We start from the raw sequence: 24,966 nt of genomic DNA on the forward strand, positions 1-24,966 counted from the left end.
TCGGAAAATATCCTCATTTTCATTGGATTGGACGTATAGTTTTGCGTCTAGGTTAACTTGTTTGAGGTGTGGATTCCAGCTTAATTTGTGATTCTCTGCCCAGCTTGTTAGCGATCACAGCTGCGCCATCACCGTGGCAACCAAACAGACACGCACCATGAAAGCAGAATTGGGTGACGTTATGGAAACTACCAAAAGAGTTGTATTTCTGACCGCACAGACACATAAAGGATATCAATGGTTTCGGCAGAGTCTTGGGTCTCAGAATATATCCTTATTTTTTGGATTGGACGTACAGTTTTGCGTCTAGGTTAACTTGTTTGAGGTGTGGATGCTAGGTAAATGTTAGTTTTTCTCTTATAATCGAGCTAGCGCGATATGGCTCTCCAATCGACTTTTTCTTCAACTACAGTATCGACCAAATTGGCCAAACAAGGTATGTACATTGAGCGTAAAGTGTACATGATCTAGCTACATCGTTTTTATTTTAGCAAGTTTCACAGAAATCTGCAAAAATCGAGGCTCAAGACTGACCGTCATAGCTGACCGTCACGAACAGACAAACCAGGGCTGGGGTAAGTGTTTGCTGCAGCTGGCGTTAATCCTAGGAACAAACGCATCGTAACTGGAAAGTTTTTACTTTTAATTGACGATATTGAACACAGATGTAAATTAACTTGTCTTTGCTCTAAATATCTTCTCCGTTTTCAATTTGAAGTAGTAGATATAGTTTATGTAGGAAATCTTCATTGCTTCCTTTCCATAGCTTCACGCCTTCGGTTATTATTCAAGCCTACGGTGTTAATACCACTTTGACACACTTGCAAGAAATGATCCGCTGGTTAGATGTAGCATGATATTATTATTTACGTATAAAAAATCACCAGGGACAACGACAACATCGGTAACCCTGCACTATGGATTATTATTTTTATGTAATCTTGAATTAAGTGTCTGAACAGGACTGGGTGTGCAGGCACGCATTATAAGTTTCTCCTCGTCTTGAACCTGAAACCTAGATTCTATTTAAAAATGTTGCCAGTCTGGTGCCAATGTCCAACGGTTGCTACGTTTTTCCAGCAAGTTCAAGTCATTCCAGTGTTGTCCTTTTACCTTCAAATTCGTTCAAACCAGACTTCAGCAACTGTTTTTCTGCTAAATTTTCACATTTTCCTGCAGTTCATCTTTCTGAATTGTTCCCTTTTGTTTTGCATTTTTCTTATTTTCTTCTCTTTTCTGCCTTCATCTTGCTCCAGGTCCTTTCAAAAATACCTTTCACAGCAGTACCTTCCAACTGCCAGTACTTTTGCATTTTTCTTCTCTTTTCTGTAATTTTTCTGCCCTCATCTCGCTGCAGGTCCTTTCTAACATACATTTCAGGCCTTTTAAAACTCCAGCAAATAATTTTCTCCTACATTTTCACTTTTTGTTTTGCATTTTTCGTCTCTTTTCTGTAGTTTCATGCCTTCGTCCAGCTCCAGCCCCCATTTAAAATACCTTTTGGGCGCATTGAAGCTTCAGCTTATAACTTTCTAGACATTTTCACATTTTTCAGCTTTTTTAGCATGGTCAGCTATCCCCATTCAGGTTTTCAGCATTCTCACTTTTCTAGTTCTTTTTGTCCCCCTAAAACTTTGTCAATATTTGGACTATATAGACAAACTAGGTGTCAAACGTTTCGTCTTGGTAGCGATTGAGTTGCTTGTATTTGGATTTACGTTCCGTTGCACAGTTTAGGAGGTTGCAACAATTTTGTGGCGACAAAGTGCCTTTTGTCGACCAAGGGTAATCTTTGCAAGCTACGTCACCACGTCAGCACACGTTAGCAACGACGCATGGACACACCGTGATAGAGACTTTCTAGCTCGCAAATTGGAGCTTGGATTTCGAGTGAAAAATACCACCCACAAAAAATCGCAACCATTTGGCTTTGTAGAGAAAGCGATTTCGAGTGGAACTGCAATTTCGCATTTTTGATTTAGGTCGTGACAGTCTTTGAAATTTGAGCGAGTGCAGGTCGCCCGTGAGACCACCTCGTCTTTTAGGCGGCAGCCATGCTTGAAAGCGTCATAGTAGTATTTTTGTAGCTAGCTAATTTTATAGTTCAATTTTACACGAAAAAACTGAAAGAGGGAAATGTTATGATGATATGACTATTGTGAAAACAGCCAGGTGGTGAGATTTTAATAAAGATTGCTGTAAAAACGTTGATTTGTTTGCTACGTGAGAGCCTGTCGGCCTCCATTGACGATTGCGGCAGCAACAACAGTGTTGTCAACAGTGTTGTCACTCAGTCAACTGTCGATCTGCGTCTGGTGAGTATTTTCTTAATTTTGTACCAGGGTCAATTCTACTTCTAAATGGACAGCAGTGTTTTAAAGATATGGCGATTGCTTAGACAGCCAGCGGGTCAGCATAGTTTGTTATTTGTGTAAAACTTGGAATGTGAGTGAGACTGTGTCTTGTTTTGACGTTAGCCACAGTTTCACAGACTCGGCTCTACACTGGCAGTGTAGTAGGCTACAGTACTGTCTTCAATGCCACAGCTATATGTAAACTTTATTATGTCTTATTACACGGCTGTTCTCAATGTTGTAGAATGCTCCATTCACTTGAATGGGGTTTCCCAACGTTCTGCGGTGAACAATTTTCTCATATTTGACCGTTGCTATGCATATTTGACCGCTGTCAAGGGAAGTGGCCTTTTTGCCTCGGATTCACGTCTTTCGTAGCACTCCGCAAGTAGTCCGGTAACTTTTCAATCCCAGCGTACTCTGTTGCTTAGCGACGTCAGCTGATTTGAAGCCTAAATAATGCTCAAAGTCTATGAAGTTCAACGTCTTTGGCGAACTATTTCTCTGCTGATCAACAATACGAATGGTAACAAATACATTGTAAAAAGACACACTGTGTTAAGTTATTTTTGTTGGCAAGTAGCCATGTACAGCGGCGTAACAATGACTTGGCGGGCCCGAGTGCAGATCTCACCAACGGGCTCCTTAACCGACCTATCGTCAGGCGAAATTATTGAGTGTTGATCTTAGAGAGGCGCATGAACATTTATTTATTATCAGTGTTGCGTCTGAACACGTTCATGAACTCGCTCATAATTTTGGTGAACGTGAACTGAACGTAGCCTACTGTATTAGGCTACTGCCTGATGAACGATACTGTGCAGTGGACGCACTCATTCTGGTGTCTGTGAATGGCACGTTCACCCTTTTTAATTACGTTTAATAAGGTGCCAGATTTCTAGAGACTTCCAGGCTAAAAACACACCGTTAACAGTCTTGTGTACAGGGTTACCCAACCTGTCAATTGCTGCGTGTGCTTTCTTTCTTTCTTCTACTGTCTATGCATGGCAAGTGTGAAGACGCCGAATTGCGTAGAGGCAGAGAGCGGTATTGCAGACGGCAGACACATTGAAAAAAAAAAACTGAACTCACCTAGTTCATTATTTGGAGCTTTGAACTTAGTTCAACATTTTGAAATATGAACTATGAACTGAACTAGTTCATGTAGAAAGTGAACTTTCCCAACACTGCTTTTACAATACACATTGTGAATTGATTGGTGAATGTTTGATTTTATTTTTGTATATGCTAGCTTAAAGGTAACATGACATGAAAACTTCATTTTATGAGGTTATTTAACATTAATGAGTTCCCCTAGCCTGCCTTTGGTCCCCCAGTGGCTAGAACTTTCAATAGGTCTAAACAAAGCCCTGGGTGTTCTTCTCCGCCTTTGACAAAATGAAGGCTCAAACGCTCTGTTTGAAAATCTCCAAGTGACGTAGATACGAGAAAGGTTACCTCCCCTCTCTCTGCTTTGCCCGCCCAGATCATCTGGCCCGCCCATGAGAAACTGAGCTACCACCGTGCAATGGCAAGTGCGATATCGTTTTTTCCTGGAGAGACATTATGGCGAGCAAACAATGAAGCACAACAGTTGCTCAGTGCTTGGATGTACAAATGCTAGCACAAGTCTTTATTTAATTCCTTCATCCGAGCCTCTGCACAACCAATATCTCAATTTTATTTTCGCCGGAAAAGCGCAGACACAACTTCCCAAAGTTTTGTATGTCTGCGCCAAACATTTCAGCCACTACTGTTTCCTCAACTTGAGCCAACACAAAGCTGGCCTTGCTGAAATTAAATTCTGGATCATTACTAAATCTCCTTGGTCAAGCTACATACCTTGGACAAGTAAGTTAACTAAAGCTATATCATTTTGTTGCTTTACTGTATATGGTTACCTAGCTTGCTACCCTTAGAATGTGGCTGTAACATTAGCTCTGCAGCTAACAGTTACTGTTGCTAGCGTAAAGATAAATGCAAATGGCATCAAGTGTGTGTGTGAATACAAACGCTGTAACGCCAGTGTTGTACACTTCTTTGTTATTTGGATAACCGTTATGCTGTTGGTGTTATGGGCGTGCGCGATATCCGCTTTTCCCTTCATTGAAATTATTATGAGTGTGCACCTCTGCAAACCAGGGTGATCAGATGAGAATGGGCAAATTCGAAGCATCTTACAGCACCGGGGCTACGAGCCAGCTGAGTTACTGTCGCTAATGTAAAGGTAGATGGCATTAAGTGTGTGTGTGAATTCAAACGCTGTAACGCGAGTGTTGCACACTTCTTTGTTATTTGGATAACCGTTCTGCTTTTGGTGTTATGGCGTGCGCGATATCCGCCTTTCTCCACATTGAAATGACTGAGTGTGCACCTCTGCAAACCAGGGTGATCAGATGAGAATGGCAAAATTCGAGGCATCTTACAGCAACGGGGGCTACGAGCCATTGCGATACATCCGTTGTAAACATTAGCGCATATTGCCGCCCCTTCCTGCTCATCCAAAAACCGCATGTCATGTCACCTTTAACGTTTAGCCTATCTAGCTTTAGCTATTTTCCAACAAAATCCTGCACATTGTTTTCAATATCTAACCTGGATGCTGCCTTATGCCTATACGTGCATTTAATGATGTTTAATAACTATGTCTAAATGCTTTCAATAGCTATACCAGACAGTAAACGTTAGCCTACCCTGGTGGCTGAGTTTCACTCATTGCTGTTGGGCTGGGGGTCAGACGTAGCGTCCTCTTGAACACCTCGCCACAAATCCAAATGAAGATCATTTTGCCAGCTTTGCAACCCTTTAATCCTGCTCTTTGTGTTTGTGCCGCTTCCTGCAGCCACTTTTGTGTTTTTGAAAGAAAGGCATGATGGGGTAGCCTACTTACCGCAATTACTCAACACGCAATGCAACACAACAGGATGGCAAACGATCACAACGTGTGGGTGGGCTATAGAATCGTTGAGAATATATTACCCAGACAATATTACTTAATAAAAACGAGATTTGTTTCATTCAGCAAAAGGCAAATGAGGCCAAATGAATTATTTGCTGTTGTTAAGACTGACTATTGTTAAAATGTTTATTGGGCAGATGAGAATAACCATAATTGAGAAATGTTTGCGAATTGATCGGACTGGATCATATGTTAACCTTTCTGTGATTTACGCTGAGCGAGGGGCCCGGTCAGTTCTTCAGGTAGAGTTCTCACTTGAGATCGAGGACGGGCCCCCTATCGCCACGGGCCCTAGTGCAGCTGCACTCCCTGCACTCCCTATAGTTACTCCACTGGCCGTGTAATAAGCGGGATAATGTATAGAACGCCGGTCATTATCTGGGAAATAAGCCCCTTCATGGCGAAACAAAACTGGAGAAAACTCTGCTTCGCGTCGTGCCTAACAACTCCCCTTACCTGTTCTAAAATCAGCGCAAACCAAGGCCTCCTGGGGCTTATTGCTTAATTATCCCTTACAAAAGGAAAGAAAACGTTCTTATTTCCTGCGCTTTCAAACAATCAGTGGAGAGTGGATAGCAAACTGCTTTTGAATTAGCCATGTCCACCTAAATTAATATTGAACTTATTTACGTTTTGGGAGGCTTATTTTAAGTTAGCAGACGGTACTATTTGAATCGCAATTCCATCTGAAATACTGCCAGTGACAACGTTGTTACAGAAGCTTTTTCAAAGGCTGTTCTTAATGAATTATGCAATATGAGTAGGACAAATGCTTGAAAATATCACTAGAAGGGAAAACGGACCCACCTGCATCTGAAGCAAGCAAGCACACCCTTCAATTTCCCCAGAAATTGTACCCTCTCTAGTTGATGATGTGATGTGTTGCCCTCTACTTGTGGGATATGGAACTGAAAGAACTCCTTGCTCCGCTGGAGAGCAATAGTTTACAGATCCTGTCTCATTACCAAAATTACTATATTTATTCAAGTTATACTATGTCCATCACAAATTATACAATAAGTTTTTCATAAACATATGGAACATATTTAACCCGTGAAACACCATGACATTTGAATAAAGGCATCTGCTAAATTAACATGTGTGTAGTGTAAATGTGGTACACGGTCAAGATTGGTTGTTTGTCCTTGATGACTAGTTTTGAATGTAATTTAACGACTGGCCACTGAGGTCAGATGCATGGGTCATGATTATTTCTGTAAACTGCATCATCATGTCTTGTGTTTGCAGTTATAAAAGGTTAGTCAACACTTTGATACTATCACTCTGCAATCATGCTCCAGTCTTATACAGAAATGCAAAATGTGGAAGATAATCTGCAATAATCATCCCTAATAACGTAGTCCACATAACCTAGACCTAATCAAGTTAGCTCCTGTACTGTCCTAGCATGGGGAAAGAGTGTATACTGCCACCAAGAGACAGTTACTGCAACCTATTTTGGTGAAGGTATGAGCAACATCATTTACGATAAATATTTCTAAAAGTTGACCTGAAAAGAATAGATAGAGGTGCAGCAGGACCCTGTGGAGAGAAGCAAAAATCCAGGGAGGGCTTCTAAACTGTGAATATCAAGTAAGTCTGAATGTGAGGGAAGTACAATCAATCAGACACAAAGCCAGAGAGTATATCCCATTTTTATAGATTGTTAAAAATAAGGCTATGATGCTTTTTAGCACACATTTACCAAGAGGCTAACAGTTATGTTTGCAAGAACATATTTAGAGGCCCAGAAAAAGAGGTCTGATCTTTATCACTACAGACTTTACTCTGGGGTACAAGTGACACACACACACACACACACACACACTCAATCTACAATTATATGCCCTATCAGACACCATTTAAACACACACACACTCAGGCCAAACTGAAAGCAACTGCTCACACACACTTTCACACTGTACATACAGAACCCAAACACACAAGACAACACCCCACCCAAAACGGTGGCAATAAAACTGGGATTTTGAACCAAAACATAGCAGTGTTCTCTTAAAACAAACATGCATAGCTTAGTACAATGGGTGTGTTGTTTGATGGATCACAATAGTTTGTCTGGACTGCTTTGATTCTTGGAAGTTAAGTTTGTCAATCACAACATGATTATTTCATTTAATTAACCATAATCAACAATCATGTCAACCTACTGGTTTAAAATATGCCTTTTTTTATGTTCTGTTCATGTAACATGCCCAGATAAGCGGCAGATGACGACGACGATGTTCTGTTCATGTAAAAAGTTACATTCTGAGCTGTGGGCTCAATAAATAAAAATGATACTGGAATGGCTACAACACAATACAGTGTTAAGTTATTTCTTCAGAAATGGAAGAGATGGACAGAGGCAGAATTTTGACCCAGTTTGAAATATATATAAAATGAAAAATAATCAATATACCCCACTATTGGTCTTCTGTTTCAGAAACTCGAATAACTAATAAAAGTACAAAAACAGCACAAAAACAAAAGTAAAAATAACAATAATGAAGAAACTGGCTTCAAAAATTCATTTGAAAACACATTACAAGACAAACCAGTAAGGCCCTCGTCTAGTGCCGTCTGAAAATCGATTAACTTGGCAATGTAATAAAATTACGTTTGTTGTCCCGTGTGGAGAAGGCGTATCTAACCCGAAGCTTTAAAATATAGATCCATCAAATTATTGTTTTGACGCTAATTTTCTGCCCTGGAAAATTCAGACTGGTTATAATTTCTAGTGGTAATGCTTCAAACATTTTATTGAATGTTCTTTTTCTTTATCCTTTGGTAACTGGGTGACACCTTTCATGGCAATAAATATTCAAATTTCATTTTGTTCCCTTAAAAGGTTAGAATATTTTAGTGGTGTGTACATTACAATGGATGTTTATCATACTTCAAGCAACTTTACACTTCTAATCTACAGATCATGGTCAAAAGTATTGGCAGTGCTACATTTTATTTCACAGAGTTTGCTGGTTCAGTTATGTTGGTGTTGATTCACATTTTCTAGATTATTGTGCAGTGATCAGGTTTTTATCACAAAAACACATTTAAATGTTTTTGGGCCCTGACACAAAATGACCAGATAACATTATGTCACTAATAATATTCCTGCCCAGTTTGACTCACATGGGAAGATGTCCCAGTCTGACTCACATGGGAAAGTGTGAACGAGTACTAGTCGGGTTAAATCATTACCATTCTGACTGGATTGTAAGAGAAGACTGTATTGCTTTGAAAGGAGGGACTCTGCATATATGTAATGTTTTTGCCAATAAAAGTCTTTAAAGGGGTCAATGACTGCAAAACCGAGTTTACCTTGTCATAGTTGAATAACAACAGTTCGGTGGGTAAAATGGACATACAGTGAACCTCAAAGTCCATTGACAACTCTTTCCTATGCTAATCTCACAATTTGAAACTGCCGCTGTAAAATGGTCAGTTTCCCAAAAGCCACCTTTTTTGGCTCCGGTCTGTACCTTTGTCGTGCCCCCAAATGTACCCACTGGTGTTCTGGCCCAGGAACATAAATGGAGGTTGCGTAGATCTCGGACACTAGTTTAACTGTGCGCTGCTCTGTGTACTTTCACAGGAATTAAAAAGATGAAAGTTTGGAAGTTTTTCCAAGGATATTGAAAATGGACCACGGTCATAAATGCAATGTTCCAATCTGTACAGGGTTTGTCTATGAGAAGATCCCTGTGAAGTTCGACGCTCAATTATTTATTTTCTCCAACCATTTCACAGAGGACAATTTTGAAAACCCGGGACAATTTAAAGCAGGATTTGCTATGAAGCTGTTGCTGTTCCGACTGTGTGGTCATCACAACCGCAAGCTGTAAGTATGATTTTGTTGCTAACAGTTATTAGCAATTCTAACATCTCCTGTATCTACCAAAGGTAGAATGTGTGATGATGAGTTTATTGGCAATGGGGCTAATGTTGTTTAATTTTCCTGACTATGTTTCATTCGAATACATAAGCTGTGTTGTCATGTAAATCTACAATTCACAATACATGTTTGGCTATGTTGCGTCTTTGTTCTGCAGCTTCGCTCGTTGTAAACCAACCAATCAGCGTGCAGCTGATCTAAATATTCATGAGCATACCATAAAAGGGAGAAAACCTCACCACTTATCACTGACATTGTTTTTCTGTGGGATATACAATAGAAACGTGAAAGAATAATTTACTAATTCTGAATCAGCAAACTTTGCAAAACGCCTAATTTGTCACCGCAAATATTTTGAGCCATGACTGTAAAGTTCCAACAAGCTCTAGCATCAGGGAAGCCCCAACATGGTGTCACAAGCACTTTAGCCCCCAACACCGACACAAACGGGGAGTTTGATCCAAAATGCAGGCAGACACATGGACGGACATGCCAGGACTTCCCCATGCAGGCTAAAGCTGACTTACCCCAGCGCCCCCCTCTTCTCTATATACAGTAAACCATGTGTTCAAACACTGCTGTATACAGTACTAACCCAATGAAGGTAGCTAAAATAGTTATTTTGTAAGGTTAGAACTGCAGAACACAACAACAGGTGACGAGTGACACCCCCCCAACTATGTGCAGAAGTATTTTACAATCCCTCCCACACTACATCCTCCTCTAGTTTAAGGTAAAGGACGCAGCAGGAACTTGTCCCTTTGGAACATAAAATGTTGCCATGAGCATTAGTAGCGGTCTGAATATCGGCTCCCAAACAGAAGGCAGAGAACAACGGGCACTTCCCTTTCAACTTCATCCAGTCCACCTTAGTATGCATGATTCTTTAAAAATGAATCTATACAAAAACAATACACCTAAAATAACAGTTAGGAAAAATGCAGTTACCCACTGAGGTAATTATTTTGAGGATATCAGTAATAGCAACTTAAATATAAGGAGACAGGCATGCAGGGAGGTAGGGTGACTAGGTGGCGATGTGACAGTCTGTGATTGGTTCACTCCTGACAGGAAGTGACCTGCCAGACGATGATGTGGCTGCGCTCGGCTTTGGTGGGGGCCGGCTGGAGCTTCATGGTGGGTTCTGACACAACGTCCATCTCACCAACGTCATCCCCTGAGGAGGACAGAGGGTCAGTGAGTGTCACACACATGGACATTCACAGAGGGTGTTTTAGTTTCACACACTAGTCTGTTTTAATATACTACATTTACATTTATTCATTTAGCAGACACTTTTATCCAAAGCAACTTCCAAGAGAGAGCTTTACAAAAGTGCATAGGTCACTGATCATAACGAGATAGCCCCAAACATTGCGGGTAGCCAAAACATGAACCATACATTGTGAAAAACCTAATAAGTGCCAAAGGCCAGAACCACAAGAGCATGTAGTTAAACCAAGTTACAATTAAACTACATGAACCTCAAAAGCGCAACAGTGTACCTGTAAAAAAAAAGCAAGCAACAATAATATATTTCATGGCGAGTACAATAATTTTAAATCAGTTACAACTACATTTACATTTAGTCATTTAGCAGACGCTCTTATCCAGAGCGACTTACAGTAAGTACAGGGACATTCCCCCCGAGGCAAGTAGGGTGAAGTGCCTTGCCCAAGGACACAACGTCATTTTTGGTGTGGAGGGGAATCGAACTGGCGACCTTCAGATTACTAGCCCGATTCCCTAACCGCTCAGCCACCTGACTCCTCCTGACAACTAACCATCAAGAGAAACAAGTCTCTCAATAAGAGTCATTTGTGATCCTGGAGGAAACATCAGGTCCAGCAAATCATTCCTAAGTACCATAGTACTCCCAAGACGTGCACCTTAAACCTTTTCTTGAACGTGGGGAGACAGTCAGTGTCTCTGATGGAGGTGGGGAGTTGATTTCACCATTGGGGGGCCAGACAGGAGAAGAGCTTGTGTTGGGACCGGGCACTCTTGAGCGGTGGGACCACAAGATGGTCGTCAGAAGAAGACCGTAGGTGGCAGGTGGGGGTGTAAGGCTGGAGGAGAGACTTGATGTAGTCGGGTGCAGTCCCGTTCACCTCTCGGAAGGTCAGTTCCAGGGTCTTGAATCTGATACGGGCCATGATAGGAAGCCAGTGGAGGGAGATGAGGAGCGGGGTAACAAGCCATTGCGGGGGCTGCTGCGTTCTGAATCCTCTGGAGAGGGCGAGTTGCGCATGCTGGGAGACAGGCAAGCAGCGAGTTGCAGTAGTCCAACTTGGAGAGGACAAGTGCTTGGACTAGCAGCTGGGTGGAATACGCAGACATACTAGTGGGGCCCGACCATTCACTCCCATTCAAAATTGTGTTCTCTCTAACCACTAACGCTAACCGTAACGCTAATGTAATTCGAACACAAAACCCCTAAAGCCCCCTGGAAAAAAACATTGGAAGGTATGGGTCCCAGCAAAAGCGCCCCACAAGGTCAAGTTTTTCATGTTTCACTATCCTTGTGAGGACATTTGGTCCCTACAAGGGTAGTTTAAAAAGACCACACAAACACACACTTTCACCTTCTACTCCACTAGTACCCCTCTTCTAGGGCTGACTCACCCTGTCTGAAGTCTATATAGCCCTCTCCTCCACTCATGACAAGGAAAGTTCTGGCAGGTTCAGAGGTCACCGTGTCTGTCGATTCAGAGGCTGGGTCATCCAACCCAGAATCCCCGGCAGCAACGGGGGGCAGGATCACCTGACCTGGAGCAGGAAGTCGATTGATTGAATTTAACTAAACACTCTTCTTCATACACTCAGAACTAAAAAAAAACACAGCTCTTCCTTTACTTCAGTCTTACTTCCTCCAACTGACATTCTTACCTGGCACCGCCGCAAAGAACTTGACTGCGTCTTGGTGACCGTGGAAACAGAGCTGGGCGTGGGCCATGGAGCAGTAGGGCACAGCACCGCCTGACGCCACACTATCGGAGCCCTCCTCGCCGTACACCCGCACCGCACCACCTGGACGGTTGGTCACAATACCGGTTGTTTTGTTGGCTGCAGTCGAAAGAGAGAACAGAATGGTGAAAGTTGTGTTATTACAGACTAGTCATGTTATAAACAAAGATGCAAGCATATTGTGCGATGAAATACGAGTCAATTGGTGCACAATGACACCATAGTTGACTGAGGTTGACCCCCCTCACAGCGCCCTGCACAATGATGACACACTCACACTGTTGTGGAAGGAGGAATAAATACATAAATGCCAGAGATGAACTCTGTACCGCAGCAGCAAAAGAGATGGAGGTTTATGGAGAGAGTAGGTTTTGCTGTCTGGTCAGTAATGGTCATTAAAACGCTGAATGTGGACACCGCTGAAAGCTTTAATTAACAAGTGAAAAAGACATTCAATGAGACCAGTGCTGCCTTGTAAACGGCAGTTTGCACCAAACTATCCGTGATGGACACACATGAAAAGACACAGACAGCAGCTCGATGCATGCTGCACAGATCGAGTCCCTCTGTGTGTTATGCTGCGTAGAGAAAAGGGAGAACCCAGGACGTAAACAAGCCAGGAAGGTGCACAATAACTGGACTGGAAAGGGAAAATATCAGCTGTGGAAGGGAGCAGGACCAAGCAGGTCTCATCCGGACCTAGCAGGCCTGGGTCAAGGCTGGTAATGGGCTGATTTTAAGGACAGAAAGGTAGAGGACGAAGAGAGAGGGGGGATGCTGATGTAATGATGGTCACTCACCTCTCAGTACTCCTAGGGAGGGTCCTGGTTGGGAGCCTATGGCTTCAATGAGAGAGGGAGGAGGTGAAGGAGGGATGGATAGAGCAGCAAAGGAGTAAAGAGTCTTAATAAGAACCCGCCGTTTCCTACTGACAGCTTTTTTGAAAAACCCACAATCATGAGATGAAGTTTGAGTCTGCCAATTTACCCAGCCAGACACAGTCTAGTCGTTTAAAGATCCCATGACATGCTGTTATTGGATGCTTTTTTATAGGCCTTAGTGGTCCCCTAATAGTGTATCTGAAGTTTTTTTCCCGAAATTTAGCCTTAGTGCAGAATTACAGCCACTACCAGTCCCACAATGAGCTTTCCTCAGGACGTGCCGTTTCTGTGTCTGTAGCTTAAAATGCTATGAGGAAGAAAGAGGCGGGGCTAACTGCCATGCTACGTCGTTTGCAAGCCATGATGTCTCCAGGAAAAAACAATATCACACTCACACGGTCATAGCTCATTTTCTCATTGGTGGGCCAAATTTTCTGTGTGAGCAAAGCAGACAAAGGGGAGGTAACCATCCCTATTGTGACATCACAATAGGGACATTTTCAAAACTGACCTTTCATTTTCTCAAAGGCGGAGAAGAATACCCAGGGCTTGGTTTACACCTATCGAAACACGGCCAAAGGCAGTCTAGGGGAACTCATATTAATGTTAAATAACCTCCCAAAGTGAACATTTCATGTCATGGGACCTTTAAGGCAGGGCTCCAGACTGCAACAAAATGGTCGCATTTTGCGACCAGCTTTTGAGACAGTGCAAGTATTTTTTTCAAACACTCGCGCATGTGCGACCTACAAATTTTGAATTCATTGGGTGTGCACACGTTAGCAACGACGCATAGATACGACGTTCTAGTAAGACAGCGATATCAGTGTTCCTTCTGCATTAGTACCGTAGCTAAAAGTCTAGGAAAGTTGAGGCTATTTTTCGCTAGGTACCTATAAACCTAGCTAAAAGTCTTGGAAAGTTTAGGCTTTTTTCGCTAGGTTCCTACGAACGTCTTAATCTGCCAGACAAGTGGCTTGGCCTTCGTTCTTTTGGTGAGCAGTTTCACAAGCCTTTCTCATGGAGCCTAGCAGCTAAATACTTATTAAGCACTAGCGTTGCTACTGTATCCCTGCCTGTGTTTCAGCTCTTGCGCTGTTATACTCAGCAAGTATCGTGTTGTGGTGTCGGAGGAAAAGTGCATCATACATTTAAGTCATTTAGCTAAGACTTGCATGTATAGTAGTCTAAGTAATGTCACATTAAATAATGTATTTAAACTCAAGCTTATATGGTGCGTCGCTGTATATCAGTTGTAAAAATAACGGACCCAGGCACACCCCACAATTTCCCCAGAAATTGTCCCAGGGGCGATTCTAGGATCAGACCTTTAGGGGTGCTCAGCCCTCAATGAGAATGTGACATCATGCCTTGCAAAAGTGCTGAATGTAAACCCCCTTGCTAATATAAATCCTTTATTTCACTGGATAACAATTAATACATTTATGTATTATTATGCAAAATATTGAATGAAAAAACTAAGGATGTCCCTTTCTTCATGAACTACCAGCATCAAATGTTAATAAACAATATATTTAAAAAATATATTATTTTTAGGGGTGTTGAGATTAAATTTAGGGGTGCTTGAGCACTCCTAAAAAGGGTCTAAAATTGCCACTGAATTGCACCCTCTCTAGTTACATTAATAAATGCATTGCAGGTCAATATAATGTGTGCCTAAATTTTTTGCTTGCGCTCCTAAAATTTTCAGTCAGGGGCTACTATGCTCCTCGTAAAAAAAGTTAGTCTGGAGCCCTGCTTTAAGGGGAGGAAGAGGAAGGAGAAGAAAGTTTACCTTCAGATAGCGGGATGGAGATGATGACACCATTTCCTGTTCCGACCCAGAGGCGAGAGCAGGACACCAGGAGGGCGGTGATCCTGACGAATGAGAACCCCAGCTTCCCCGTACCTGTCATGTGACCGGGAGGGAGGGGTCATAGCCCTGGCCTGATATTTGCGTGTGCTACATGCAAAATCTTACTAACTGATTAATCAATCACAGAGAACTTCAACTGTATACTAGCAATACTGTTTATGTGTAGAAAACTGATAGTATTCTTAAACTTCATTTCTTAAACTAAGTATATACTGCTAAAGTACATAACACTTGGAGAGATTTCTTATCCTTTGATTTCTGGCTTTCATTCAGATGAAATGAAAGTATGTAGTCCCTAAAATGTATAATCATGTCAAAACTTTTAGGTGTGCTTTCCCTTTAATGGAGAGAGAGGGGTGTACCCAGCATTTTGCTGACGTAGGGCTCTATATCCACATCCTGGAGGTGCTGGTAGGTGTGGGCGTGGAACAGCCTGAGAGTGGAGTCCAGACGGATGGACACCCAGATTCCATCACCTACCCATGCCAGCTGGCGCACCTGGCTCTCCTTACGAGGGTGGGCGTCGAAGGACTTCTAAAAACACACACAGCAAACAAAAAGATATCCATGCTAAACAAGGAAAGAACATTTTTAATGATTGTGAAATTGAACTATTAATTGAATTATTTCCTAAAGAAATCACCCAGGCAGTGTCAGGATCACAGAGGCCAAAGTGCTTCCCTCCAGAATCAGAATCCGGATTATTGCCAAGTAAGTTTACACATGCATTGGTAGGTTGGTGCATATTAATAAACATAGTAAGTTGAACTATAATGAAATTTAAAAAAAGCAGTAAGCAGTGGGCAACTGTCAGGGTCCTCTAGCCCCTCAGAGAGGGCCTACTATATTCAAAAAATATATATTTAACATTTAGTCATTTTGCAGACGCTCTTATCCAGAGTGACTTACAGTAAGTACAGGGACATTCCCCCTGAGGCAAGTAGTATGAAGTGCCTTGCCCATGGACACAACGTAATTTGGCACGGCCGGCAACCTTCAGAGTAATAGCCCGATTCCCTAACCGCTCAGCCTAAAGACAATATTTCTGAAATAAAACCTTAAATCCTGCCTATTCAGTTTGTGTTGGAATGTGAAGAGTTAAATGAAAAAAATACCCTTTTGTCACCCTAACAGAATTTAGCTGCCTCCGTTGTTGGGAGGAAAATGCTATGCAGCTCGGGTTGGTGGTCCAGCTATGAATTTACAGAAGGCCGCTTAATAGTAATTCAATGAAAGACTTATTTCCATTGACAGTAAATTGACAATCATGTCTTCCCTCTAAATGGGTGGGCTTTGATATCGTTAACTTTATGACAAGTTCCGCCCGTTGTGGGGAAAGTGATCACAAGCTAATAAACTAACAAACGTTAACTTGTTCGTTCACTTCACAATGGAAGCCGTGAGTAACATTCCCGCTAATGAGGAGGATAATCGTCAAAGGAAGACCTACACCAGAACTTAATTTTGTGCAGAAAAGCTTTTGAGAGGTATTTCAACTCTAGCAGTTGAATTGTAGCAATGCTGTGTGCGCTGTAACGTGTTTTTTAAGTAATTGGGCCAAGGTCTACGAGTCACGGTTCCCTACTGACTGTAAGTAAAAGGCATATTAGAAAATGTGACAATTAAATTCTAATCAAGACTATAAAATGTGTACTATATGACTACCGTATTTTTCGGAAATAAAGTCACGACTTGTACCCCGATTTTATAGTTTTCTTGTGGTTGTATGGCTTATATTTTGAAGCGGCTTATAGCCCAGTTTTAGATTTAAAAAAGTGGCTTTGCCCCAAGATCTCTACAGACTGTGCAGCTAATTTAAAGCTCAAAACTTGAATGGGAGCTTATTACTTGAAAGAGGAATTATTTACTGTGTTGTCTCAGTTAAACTTAGCCTGACGTTTTCATACTCATAATTCTAGTCAGAATATGAGTCTGAGGACTCTCCGTTGGGCTGTGAGTATGGGGCGTGTTTCAACCGAACTCGTAAAACAAATGCCTCTTCGCTCAATTGGATAGACCTACAACCAATAAGAGCAACGTAATATGTTGTTTGTTGAAAACAAATTCAACCCAAGCGCTCTTTGGTGACGTGGTTGATTACATTACTGTTGATCATCTGTCCATCATCGTATAAAGCCCGCCCTGACAATTTCATTGGTCCGAACAGCTCCTGTTCGGACAGAGTTTTTTCCCAAACGTGCCCCCCCAGACCCAACTTCCCGACCAATTTTTTTTGTGGGCGGGGATAAGTTGGGCTGGCAGCCAGGCAAAGTTACACTATCAGGGCTTGGAAATACAGGGACTTGCTAAAGTAGGTAAATGGCTAGTAGAACAAAACATTTCATAATAATTTCAGTAGATCAAACAGCTGCAAGACCCAGTGAAATGTTATATATAGCTAGCAAACTAACGTGATCTAGCATCACTAACAACATTGGCTAATTCAACTTCGGTAGGCTATCCTCAGGATTTGCAAACTAGCTAAACTTATACTGTATCTAAAATATTTTTTTTGACATAATAATGGATTTTGACACTAAATGAGTGACTTGGCTTTATTTCTGGACATACTATCCACAACCAAAGTGTGTTACACATCGCATATGCATTGCTTGATATTGTAGCAACAATGCTCTTGGTACCCAGAATACCCCGCGGCAAGCTGAAAAGCTACGAAGTTAAGGGCCTTAACTTAGTCAGATAAGCATTGTTTGGAGTTCTATTGTTGTGTTCGTTCTGTTTTGATATGTGTAATGCTATGGTCTGTAGTTGAGATCATTTGAGTGTTCACCCTGATTGTGAATGTTGTCTAGTTAGATGGCTATCCAAGCTGTCCAATGTGAAAGTGTTCCTGGCCCAAAGGGAACATTATCTTGTGAGCATTATTGCTTGTCTTCAATTGTCAACGCTAGCTGGTGCTACAGTATCATTCTTCCCATATCAAGTGCGGCCTATATTCCAGTGCAGTTTATATTCCGATTTACAAACACAAAGCTCCCATTCTGGTGGGATGTGGTTTATAGAAAATGCGGCTCATTTTTCGAAAAATACGGTATCCATCGGCTGTTACCTCTATCCTCATGGCCTTGGGCTGTATAACGTAGATTTTGTTCCTGTAGCCACACCACACCTTGTCGTGGACCACTGTCATGCAGCGGATGGAGTGGTGCGGCCGGCCCAGGTCCAGCAGGTGGTAGTTGGTCAGGTCCCACTGGCAATCTGTGAAGGGAGAAACACACAGTGCTGTGAAACTGCCAGCTCCAGGAACAAAATGGCCACCGGAATGTCATCACAAAATGGCAGTTGAATATGGGGTGGGGGGGATATTAAAGTTCTCACCCAGGCCTCTGTGGAAGATAGCTAGTGTTCCATCGGCCAAGGCTACCAGAACTCTTCCTTTGACGTGTCTGTGGAGAGATGCGTGTGGATGATTGCAACGCTGAGGTAATGTCTGTCGTGTTTCAGCTAAACAAACTGCCAGAAAGCTACCTACACTATGTTCAAGATGGAGTCTTTGAGCTTGATGGCGTGGAGACATTTCCTCCACCTGGACACAGACGAGTGGACATAGAGACTAGAGGAGATAAGAGACAGAGAAAAAGAATCAGAATGACATTAAGGCTGCTCAAAAAAGATGGGATTAAAGTCCTAAACCTGACTTGAATTAACCAACTAACAAGTCAGTCGGGGCTAAAGAGGTTCCATAAAGGCCAATTCTTGTTCACGCAATCTGACTAATTTGAGTCAGATTCAGATAGTCAAAACAATTGTGGATGCGCCATATTCTTAAGAAGCCCGAGAGGTTGAACATAGATCATGTCGATCCAACGCAATTTTCACAGCCTGTGACTTCACCAGGAAAGAATGTTCTCTTTGAGCCGCGTACTGACAGCTAATCCACCACCTCATCAAAATAAAATTACACACCATGATTGACATGAACAATAAGTAGGTTGAGGTACTTTTTCATAGACCTTTACTTCATTGATTACAAAAACCATAGTCCCACTAAACACATTTAAGTTCACTTTTTTTTTTACATTGTTTTAAACTAGTGCACAATGCCAGTAATGCAGATTCCTTGAACTTCGATAGTGCATAGTGCCCGTGATAAAATGGTGGCACACACAGATTCCTGGAATTATAGATAGGGCACAGTGCCTGGGGACAGTTCTTCTCAGTGGTTTTGTACCTATTTCTCAGAACACAATTGAAATTCTCTGTCATCTCTGAAGTAACCAACTTGTTCAACCTCCGCATCTATTCTAGTAAAATTGCCAATGCTGTGGTGGCCTACATTCATGCAAATGATTATGTAGCCTTCATTTGTCTGCTGCTTCCTACGTTATAAATTACGTTTTGTTGATCAAAATGTACTATATTGTTTCTGTTAAATTGTCTTACCACCACAAACACCACACATTTAGTTCATAACAGAAGTCATTACGTGCACAATGGTTGAGCCGGCTGTAATAATTGTAGGCAAAATTCACCAAACAGCGCTTGTACATTTGCAATGTGCAGGCAGTTTCGACATTAGTAAACACATTAATTTATGTAACAAAATTCACAGATCTATACTGAAAGTGTATCCACTTTATATTGTCATTCTGTTAGCTAGCCAGTCCCTTTGAAAGCAGCTGACTTTCGGATGTAAAAGTGAATTTGCTTCTAAATAACTAAACAGAACAGAATTTCCTTTTTTTCCTTACTACGCTTAGTTTCATTTAATTGCGAATGCCTTTATTTATTGCATTAGTTCAATCGTGGTACTGCACTCCGTTGGATTATAAGTAGGACACCTGCAAAATATGAACTTTGCTGTTGTTTTTGCTGCTGTGTGCCCGGTTCTCAAGATATTCGTAGAAAACTCGCTGCAGACCAGAGGACCAATCAGGGCAGGGACGCGAAGAGAGCAAGCCAAACTGGTGGCGAATAATTTCATTATCTTATGTTGAAATGCTTATCCAAACAACATCAATCGTGGCACTGCACTGTTGGATTATAAAGAGGACACACCAAATATGAACTTTGCAGAGTGCCCGGTTCTTAAGTTGTTCTTGGGAGAATAAACCCATTCTAAATTGTGTACACACACACACACACACATACATACCGATTCCTGGCATTATTAGAGAGATAAATAGCCTACAATTAACCAATTATAACTTTTTAACATGGTTTTTGTATTGGGAAAATGTAGGATAGAGGTATGTATTTAGGTTTGTTTTTGCAATTGTACATGATTTATGTAGCTATGATCATTCTATTGGGGTATGGTAGATCAGCCTAAATGTTTTATTTCACTCTACCATAGTAAAACATAGGTTTGTATAATTCTGAAATCATTGTTCATCAATGCTTAATGCATTAGCCTAAATGATTTAATTTAGTTGTTTTAGAGAAGTAGATTTTCTATAAACGTAACTGATAGGTAAACAAAAAGTAAAATATGGCATCACGCCAGAGAGGTTGTGGTGAATCATTGTTTTGCCTTTGGGTCAGTGTTACTGGAACGTCTGTTCAAGCAACAACACGTGCTAAGCCTGACAGTTAGGCTGCCCCAGACCAGGTTAGTTTAGCAGCATAAGTTGCCATGGAGTTGGAACCGAATCAACTGGAAATGAGTCCGAACAGACATGTACCAGACACTAAGTAACAAATTCTTCTATTCTAAAACACTTTTACGTCTAAAAACACCAAGACTAACATTTTACAACAGTTATCCCCCTCCTACTCACCATCCGTTCTGGGCCCCCAGCCACATGGTGGGCAGAGAGCTGCTCATCCTCACCACCTCCTCCCCTGCAGGGTCACTATCCTCAGGTTGGGATGTCACACCGTCCTGGTCTGCACTCCTGAGGCACGCACACAAACATACACACCCCCAAAGAGTAAGCTGAAATCCACAAACTTCTAACATCCAGTTGGACTAATTGACAAACGAGCTAACAATCATGGTGGTGATTCTCTGTTCGTCCTCCTTCTCACCTCGCCATTTCTGTGCTGGCAGGGTCGGAGGGCTGAGCTCCCAGAGGGTCCGTAAACACGTGCTCTGTGTAGATACCAGGCTGACCCTGCCCCTCCTCACCCTCCTCGCCCACCCCCGCATTGGCCTCCGTAGCCTCGGTGGCCTCTTCTGCTGTGGGGACCCCGTCCTCCAGCGGGCTGGTCTCTCTGGACAGGTCAACTGGTGGAGGGAAGGCAGAGGGGGGAGAGATGTCAAAGGGGAATTAATCAGGGTGGGTGCTGACTAGGCTACTGGCCATTTACAATAAGTTGTTACTAGGGCTGTACCCCACTAAGATTTTCTTTGGTCGACCAAGACTCGACTAAAACGTCTGAAAATCTACTATTCGAACTTAAGTACAAACATTTTCGCGATCTGACTCAATGGCTGCTGGACATTGCAGATTCAGCTGCTAATAGCCTACTAATAATAAGACTTGTATCACCAGTCCTGTTGTAACCGAATGCCGATGGTATTTAGTATCTCTTACAATGTACGACAAATTAAAAATATTGTTTGTTTAACATGTAAATCATCAGAGCGCGCTTATCACTGCCTGAACTTGCAGCATGCAAACTTACGTAGAAGCTGAGTGGGGAACGGTGCAACAGAGAAAGATTTTGTTGTCTTGGCCGGAGAAGATAATGTCATTCGATTTGGATGTGATTCTTATACTAGGCATATTCATTTTTCAACCCAGCGCGTTAGCATGAGCGAAGTAGGGCTAGGTCAACTTATGTTTTTCGGGTGGTAGGCTACATCATATTCGACGTCGAACTATGAAAAATAAACCGTAGTTGGCAGAGTTTGCATTTAACGTTTTTCGAGTCACCCGGTACTTTGTAAATGTACTTTAATGAAATCCTGCCATACCACAGATTTCTTTGCCATTTTGACTAATAACACCGACAAAGTAGGCTTGCTTTATTTGTCTTAAATAATACAATCTACAATTTCTGTAGACCATTTAGTTAATTCAGCAATGATGACAAGCGAGAATCAGATCTCACACTGCCATACAGCAGCTCAACTAAAAAATCGTAGTCGACCAAGAGCATATCGACCAGAAAATTGACTAGTCGACTGAGTGGGGACAGCCCTAATTGTTACGTCAATTATTAATTGGCAACATTTATGCCGTTAAGAACATACTTTGAGTGTAAGGTGTCTTTAAGTAGCCTAACTTTATTACTTTAGGGGAAATAGGACGAAAATATCTGCAATGTTATATTAGTAAGTAAGTAAATAAGTAAGACTTTATTTATATAGCACTTTTCATACAAGAATTGCAGCTGAAAGTGCTTTACATAAAATCAACCAAAACAATAATACAAGTGTTGATCTAACTAGCCGCACTCTATCTGCGGTCTCTCGAATCCGTCTTAGATCCGAGCTGCCACTTGCAGTTTCTAATACTAGCTGCACTCTATCTGCGGTCTCTCGAATCTGTCTTAGATCCGAACTGCCACTTGCAGTTTCTAATACACAAACATGACAAGGGGGTAGACAGGACGGGGAGAAATTATCAGCATAGGAGTACAGTGTGGGAATAGGCAAAAAACACCTCAGCACGTAAACACATACATTGTACAACATTACAGAACCACATGACTTGCAACAGGGAGGGGGGGAGGGGTATGGACAAGCAGCATCTGGACCTGCAGCCATACTACGCGCTGGTCACAGACCCGCCAGCCACACCGGGGGAACAAGCAGGCGAAGGCGTTGGATGGGGGAAGGGGTGTGTATGAGTGTGCCTGGGTTGGCGCCTTCGCCTAGGCCACAATCAGTCAGATGCTCAGTTCGCAGATAGTATTGCCATGGAGACATCCTTGGTCATGACCCAAGACAGACACGCAATCCACAAGTGAAAGTTAGTGTATGAGTAGGCCTGGGTTGTCACCATCGCCTAGGCCACAATTAGACAGTTCTCAGTTCGCAGATTGTATTGCCATGGAGACAGCCTTAATCAGGTCCCAGACAGAAACAACAATCCTCGGTGTCTGTTGGAAGGGGTAGGGAATACAAGAGAAGTCTCGCTGCAGCGCTCTTCAGGGGAGTTGTTCCAGCAACGGCCTTGGCCAAGGCCTGTGCTGGTTAGGGTGCCGAAAGCAGATAAGATTGGGGTTGTTTGGTCGAGTAGCCGCATTCCAATTTGCACGTCTACTCCTTTTTCCACCGGTCTCATGTCGGCCAGCCTTAGGGGGCTTTTTTACAGCTGTAGCCATTTCCTTAATTTTTCGATATGCCAGGGCAGCGCCTAATCCAATCGGCAAAAGCCTGTAATCGTGGATCCAAATAGATAGATGTCTTCATTGTCCTCCACGGAAAGCGCCGCTGGACACCCGATGCGTCCATCGAGTAGCCAGCTGCAAACGTCCCATCAGGACAGTCAGGTTCCCCCGAACCCAAGATGGTGTCAATTGCATTAAGAGACCAGCTGATCAAATCCATGATTTTTAGTTCGGAGAGCGGTGCGGAGAGAGTCTGTCAGTATAAGACACAAGACTAGACAATACGATAGAATCCAAGCAGGGAAGGTCAGGGGAGGAGAGGGAGAAAATACGACCGCCTTCGTCGAGAGCCAAAAAAAAAATATTAGCAGTTAGACTATTACATTAACCTTTTCCGAAACATAGGTTTAGTTTTGGCGGGGGGGGAGGGGGAGAATATATATACATATGTTTTTTTGGAGCACCGAAGACCCATTTTGACCCAGAAAAAACCCTGCAATGTTGTATTTCACTCCATACTACACCAGAAACGTCAGGGAGGACTGCCTAATGTAGATACGAGCCTGATGAAGATAGCCAGAATCTCGGATTTATTTAACCGAGCCTGTTTCATTCGTCATTTGCCTGTTTATTGAGCTAAACGGCTAAATTTGTCTCTTTCGAATTTGTCATTGAGAAATCTCCAATTTTATTGTAGTTTTTGCATGTTCAACATGGATTATAGGTCGAAAGTTGAATGAACGAGTACTTATGTCCTTTTGATTTCTTACAGGGTGAGTCATTGGGACTGAAGAAGGGACTGGGAGAAGGACTGATACGATCAGTCCCCGCTTGATGGCATCTGAAGCGGAATCAGAATGTCACAGCATTAGCAACATTAGCAACAACATTAGCAAGCCAAAAGTCTTTCTAACATGTGTATTGACAGGGAGATCCTAACCTGTCAGCTGTGTTGTCGATGTCTTGAGAGAAAAAATGAAGTGACCAGGGCTTGCCAAAAAGCAGTAGCTCTGGTTGTACGATGTGTATGACGTCAATGACATTTTCAAAGGCTTTTTAGAACAGAAAGGCAACTCTAAATTACTATGAGTTTCCGGAGAGTGAAAAAAGGCAAGATGGCGCACTGAGTGGTCGTATTGGTGAAGTGCTCTTGTCTAAAGTCCCTCAAAGTAAGACTATACTTGAAATAACCCCACGGAAGTTTTTGATTTGAATAAAGGTCAATTTTCCAGCAGGAAAAAAGGTATAATGTCTCAATCTGAGCTTAAAAGAAAGTAGTTGTCAGCCAGCATCAGTCGATCATGACTATGCTAAGGTGGACTTGATGGATACTGATAGCCATGGAGATAAGCGAAGTCGAGAATGCCATCAACTCCATCAAAAGGGGCACATACTCGGAAGGTAATCAAACCAAATCAAGATGAGGTAACAAATTCTGCTATACTTATAGCAATAAACACATTGGCTGCTAGATTCGACACAAAAGAAAAAAAACTGGAGGATCTCAGCATGCAACTGAAGCAAAATTGCATGCTAACTGCTAGCCTAGCTAAAGCATTAGAATTCAATGCAGCTGAAGTCAACGACTGTAAGCACAAAATCTCAAAGACTGAGAAAGAAATAGAATGTCTGAGATCAGAAAATGTTGAATTTAAAGAAAAGGCGCAAGAACAAGAGGTATAAACGGAGATTGAATTTGAGAATCAAGGGCATGATGAAAAAAATGAATGAAGATACCCGGGGAGACGTTATCCAGTTGCGTGGGAAGACTGCGCCTCACTGGGCGCTGC

At 42.2% G+C, this 24,966-nt stretch overlaps 1 protein-coding gene and 1 long non-coding RNA gene across 4 annotated transcripts in view; one reads left to right on the forward strand and one right to left on the reverse strand.

Moving 5' to 3' along the window:
- The first annotated feature begins 1,746 nt into the window (after window positions 1-1,746).
- Window positions 1,747-24,425, forward strand: LOC146253671 (uncharacterized). 2 transcript variants are annotated; one of them, XR_014731898.1, is made up of 5 exons: window positions 1,747-2,315; window positions 9,064-9,154; window positions 10,280-10,401; window positions 15,259-15,643; window positions 23,949-24,425. It is a non-coding gene; the product is annotated as an uncharacterized LOC146253671 (long non-coding RNA). The 2 variants fall into 2 exon arrangements; XR_014731897.1 differs by lacking the exon at window positions 15,259-15,643 and having other exon boundaries at window positions 1,755-2,315.
- LOC146253672 (C-Jun-amino-terminal kinase-interacting protein 4-like) overlaps window positions 6,951-24,966 on the reverse strand; it is a 138,313-nt gene continuing 120,297 nt past the window's right edge. Inside the window, exons 16-26 of one of the 2 annotated variants that reach the window (XM_084678626.1) lie at window positions 20,924-21,122; window positions 20,674-20,790; window positions 18,426-18,506; window positions 18,272-18,339; window positions 18,003-18,151; window positions 15,295-15,466; window positions 14,852-14,965; window positions 12,976-13,017; window positions 12,098-12,274; window positions 11,834-11,977; window positions 6,951-10,385 (exon numbers count right to left, since the gene is read on the reverse strand). In XM_084678626.1, coding sequence (XP_084534752.1) covers window positions 10,267-10,385; window positions 11,834-11,977; window positions 12,098-12,274; window positions 12,976-13,017; window positions 14,852-14,965; window positions 15,295-15,466; window positions 18,003-18,151; window positions 18,272-18,339; window positions 18,426-18,506; window positions 20,674-20,790; window positions 20,924-21,122 — 1,382 coding nt within the window. In that variant the 3' untranslated portion in view covers window positions 6,951-10,266. The remainder of the gene's footprint in view (window positions 10,386-11,833; window positions 11,978-12,097; window positions 12,275-12,975; window positions 13,018-14,851; window positions 14,966-15,294; window positions 15,467-18,002; window positions 18,152-18,271; window positions 18,340-18,425; window positions 18,507-20,673; window positions 20,791-20,923; window positions 21,123-24,966) is intronic. The other variant, XM_084678627.1, reaches the window with a different exon arrangement.

This window comes from Hypomesus nipponensis, chromosome 17 (genome assembly GCF_054491055.1).
Source record: "Hypomesus nipponensis isolate SF chromosome 17, ASM5449105v1, whole genome shotgun sequence".
NCBI lineage: Eukaryota > Metazoa > Chordata > Actinopteri > Osmeriformes > Osmeridae > Hypomesus > Hypomesus nipponensis.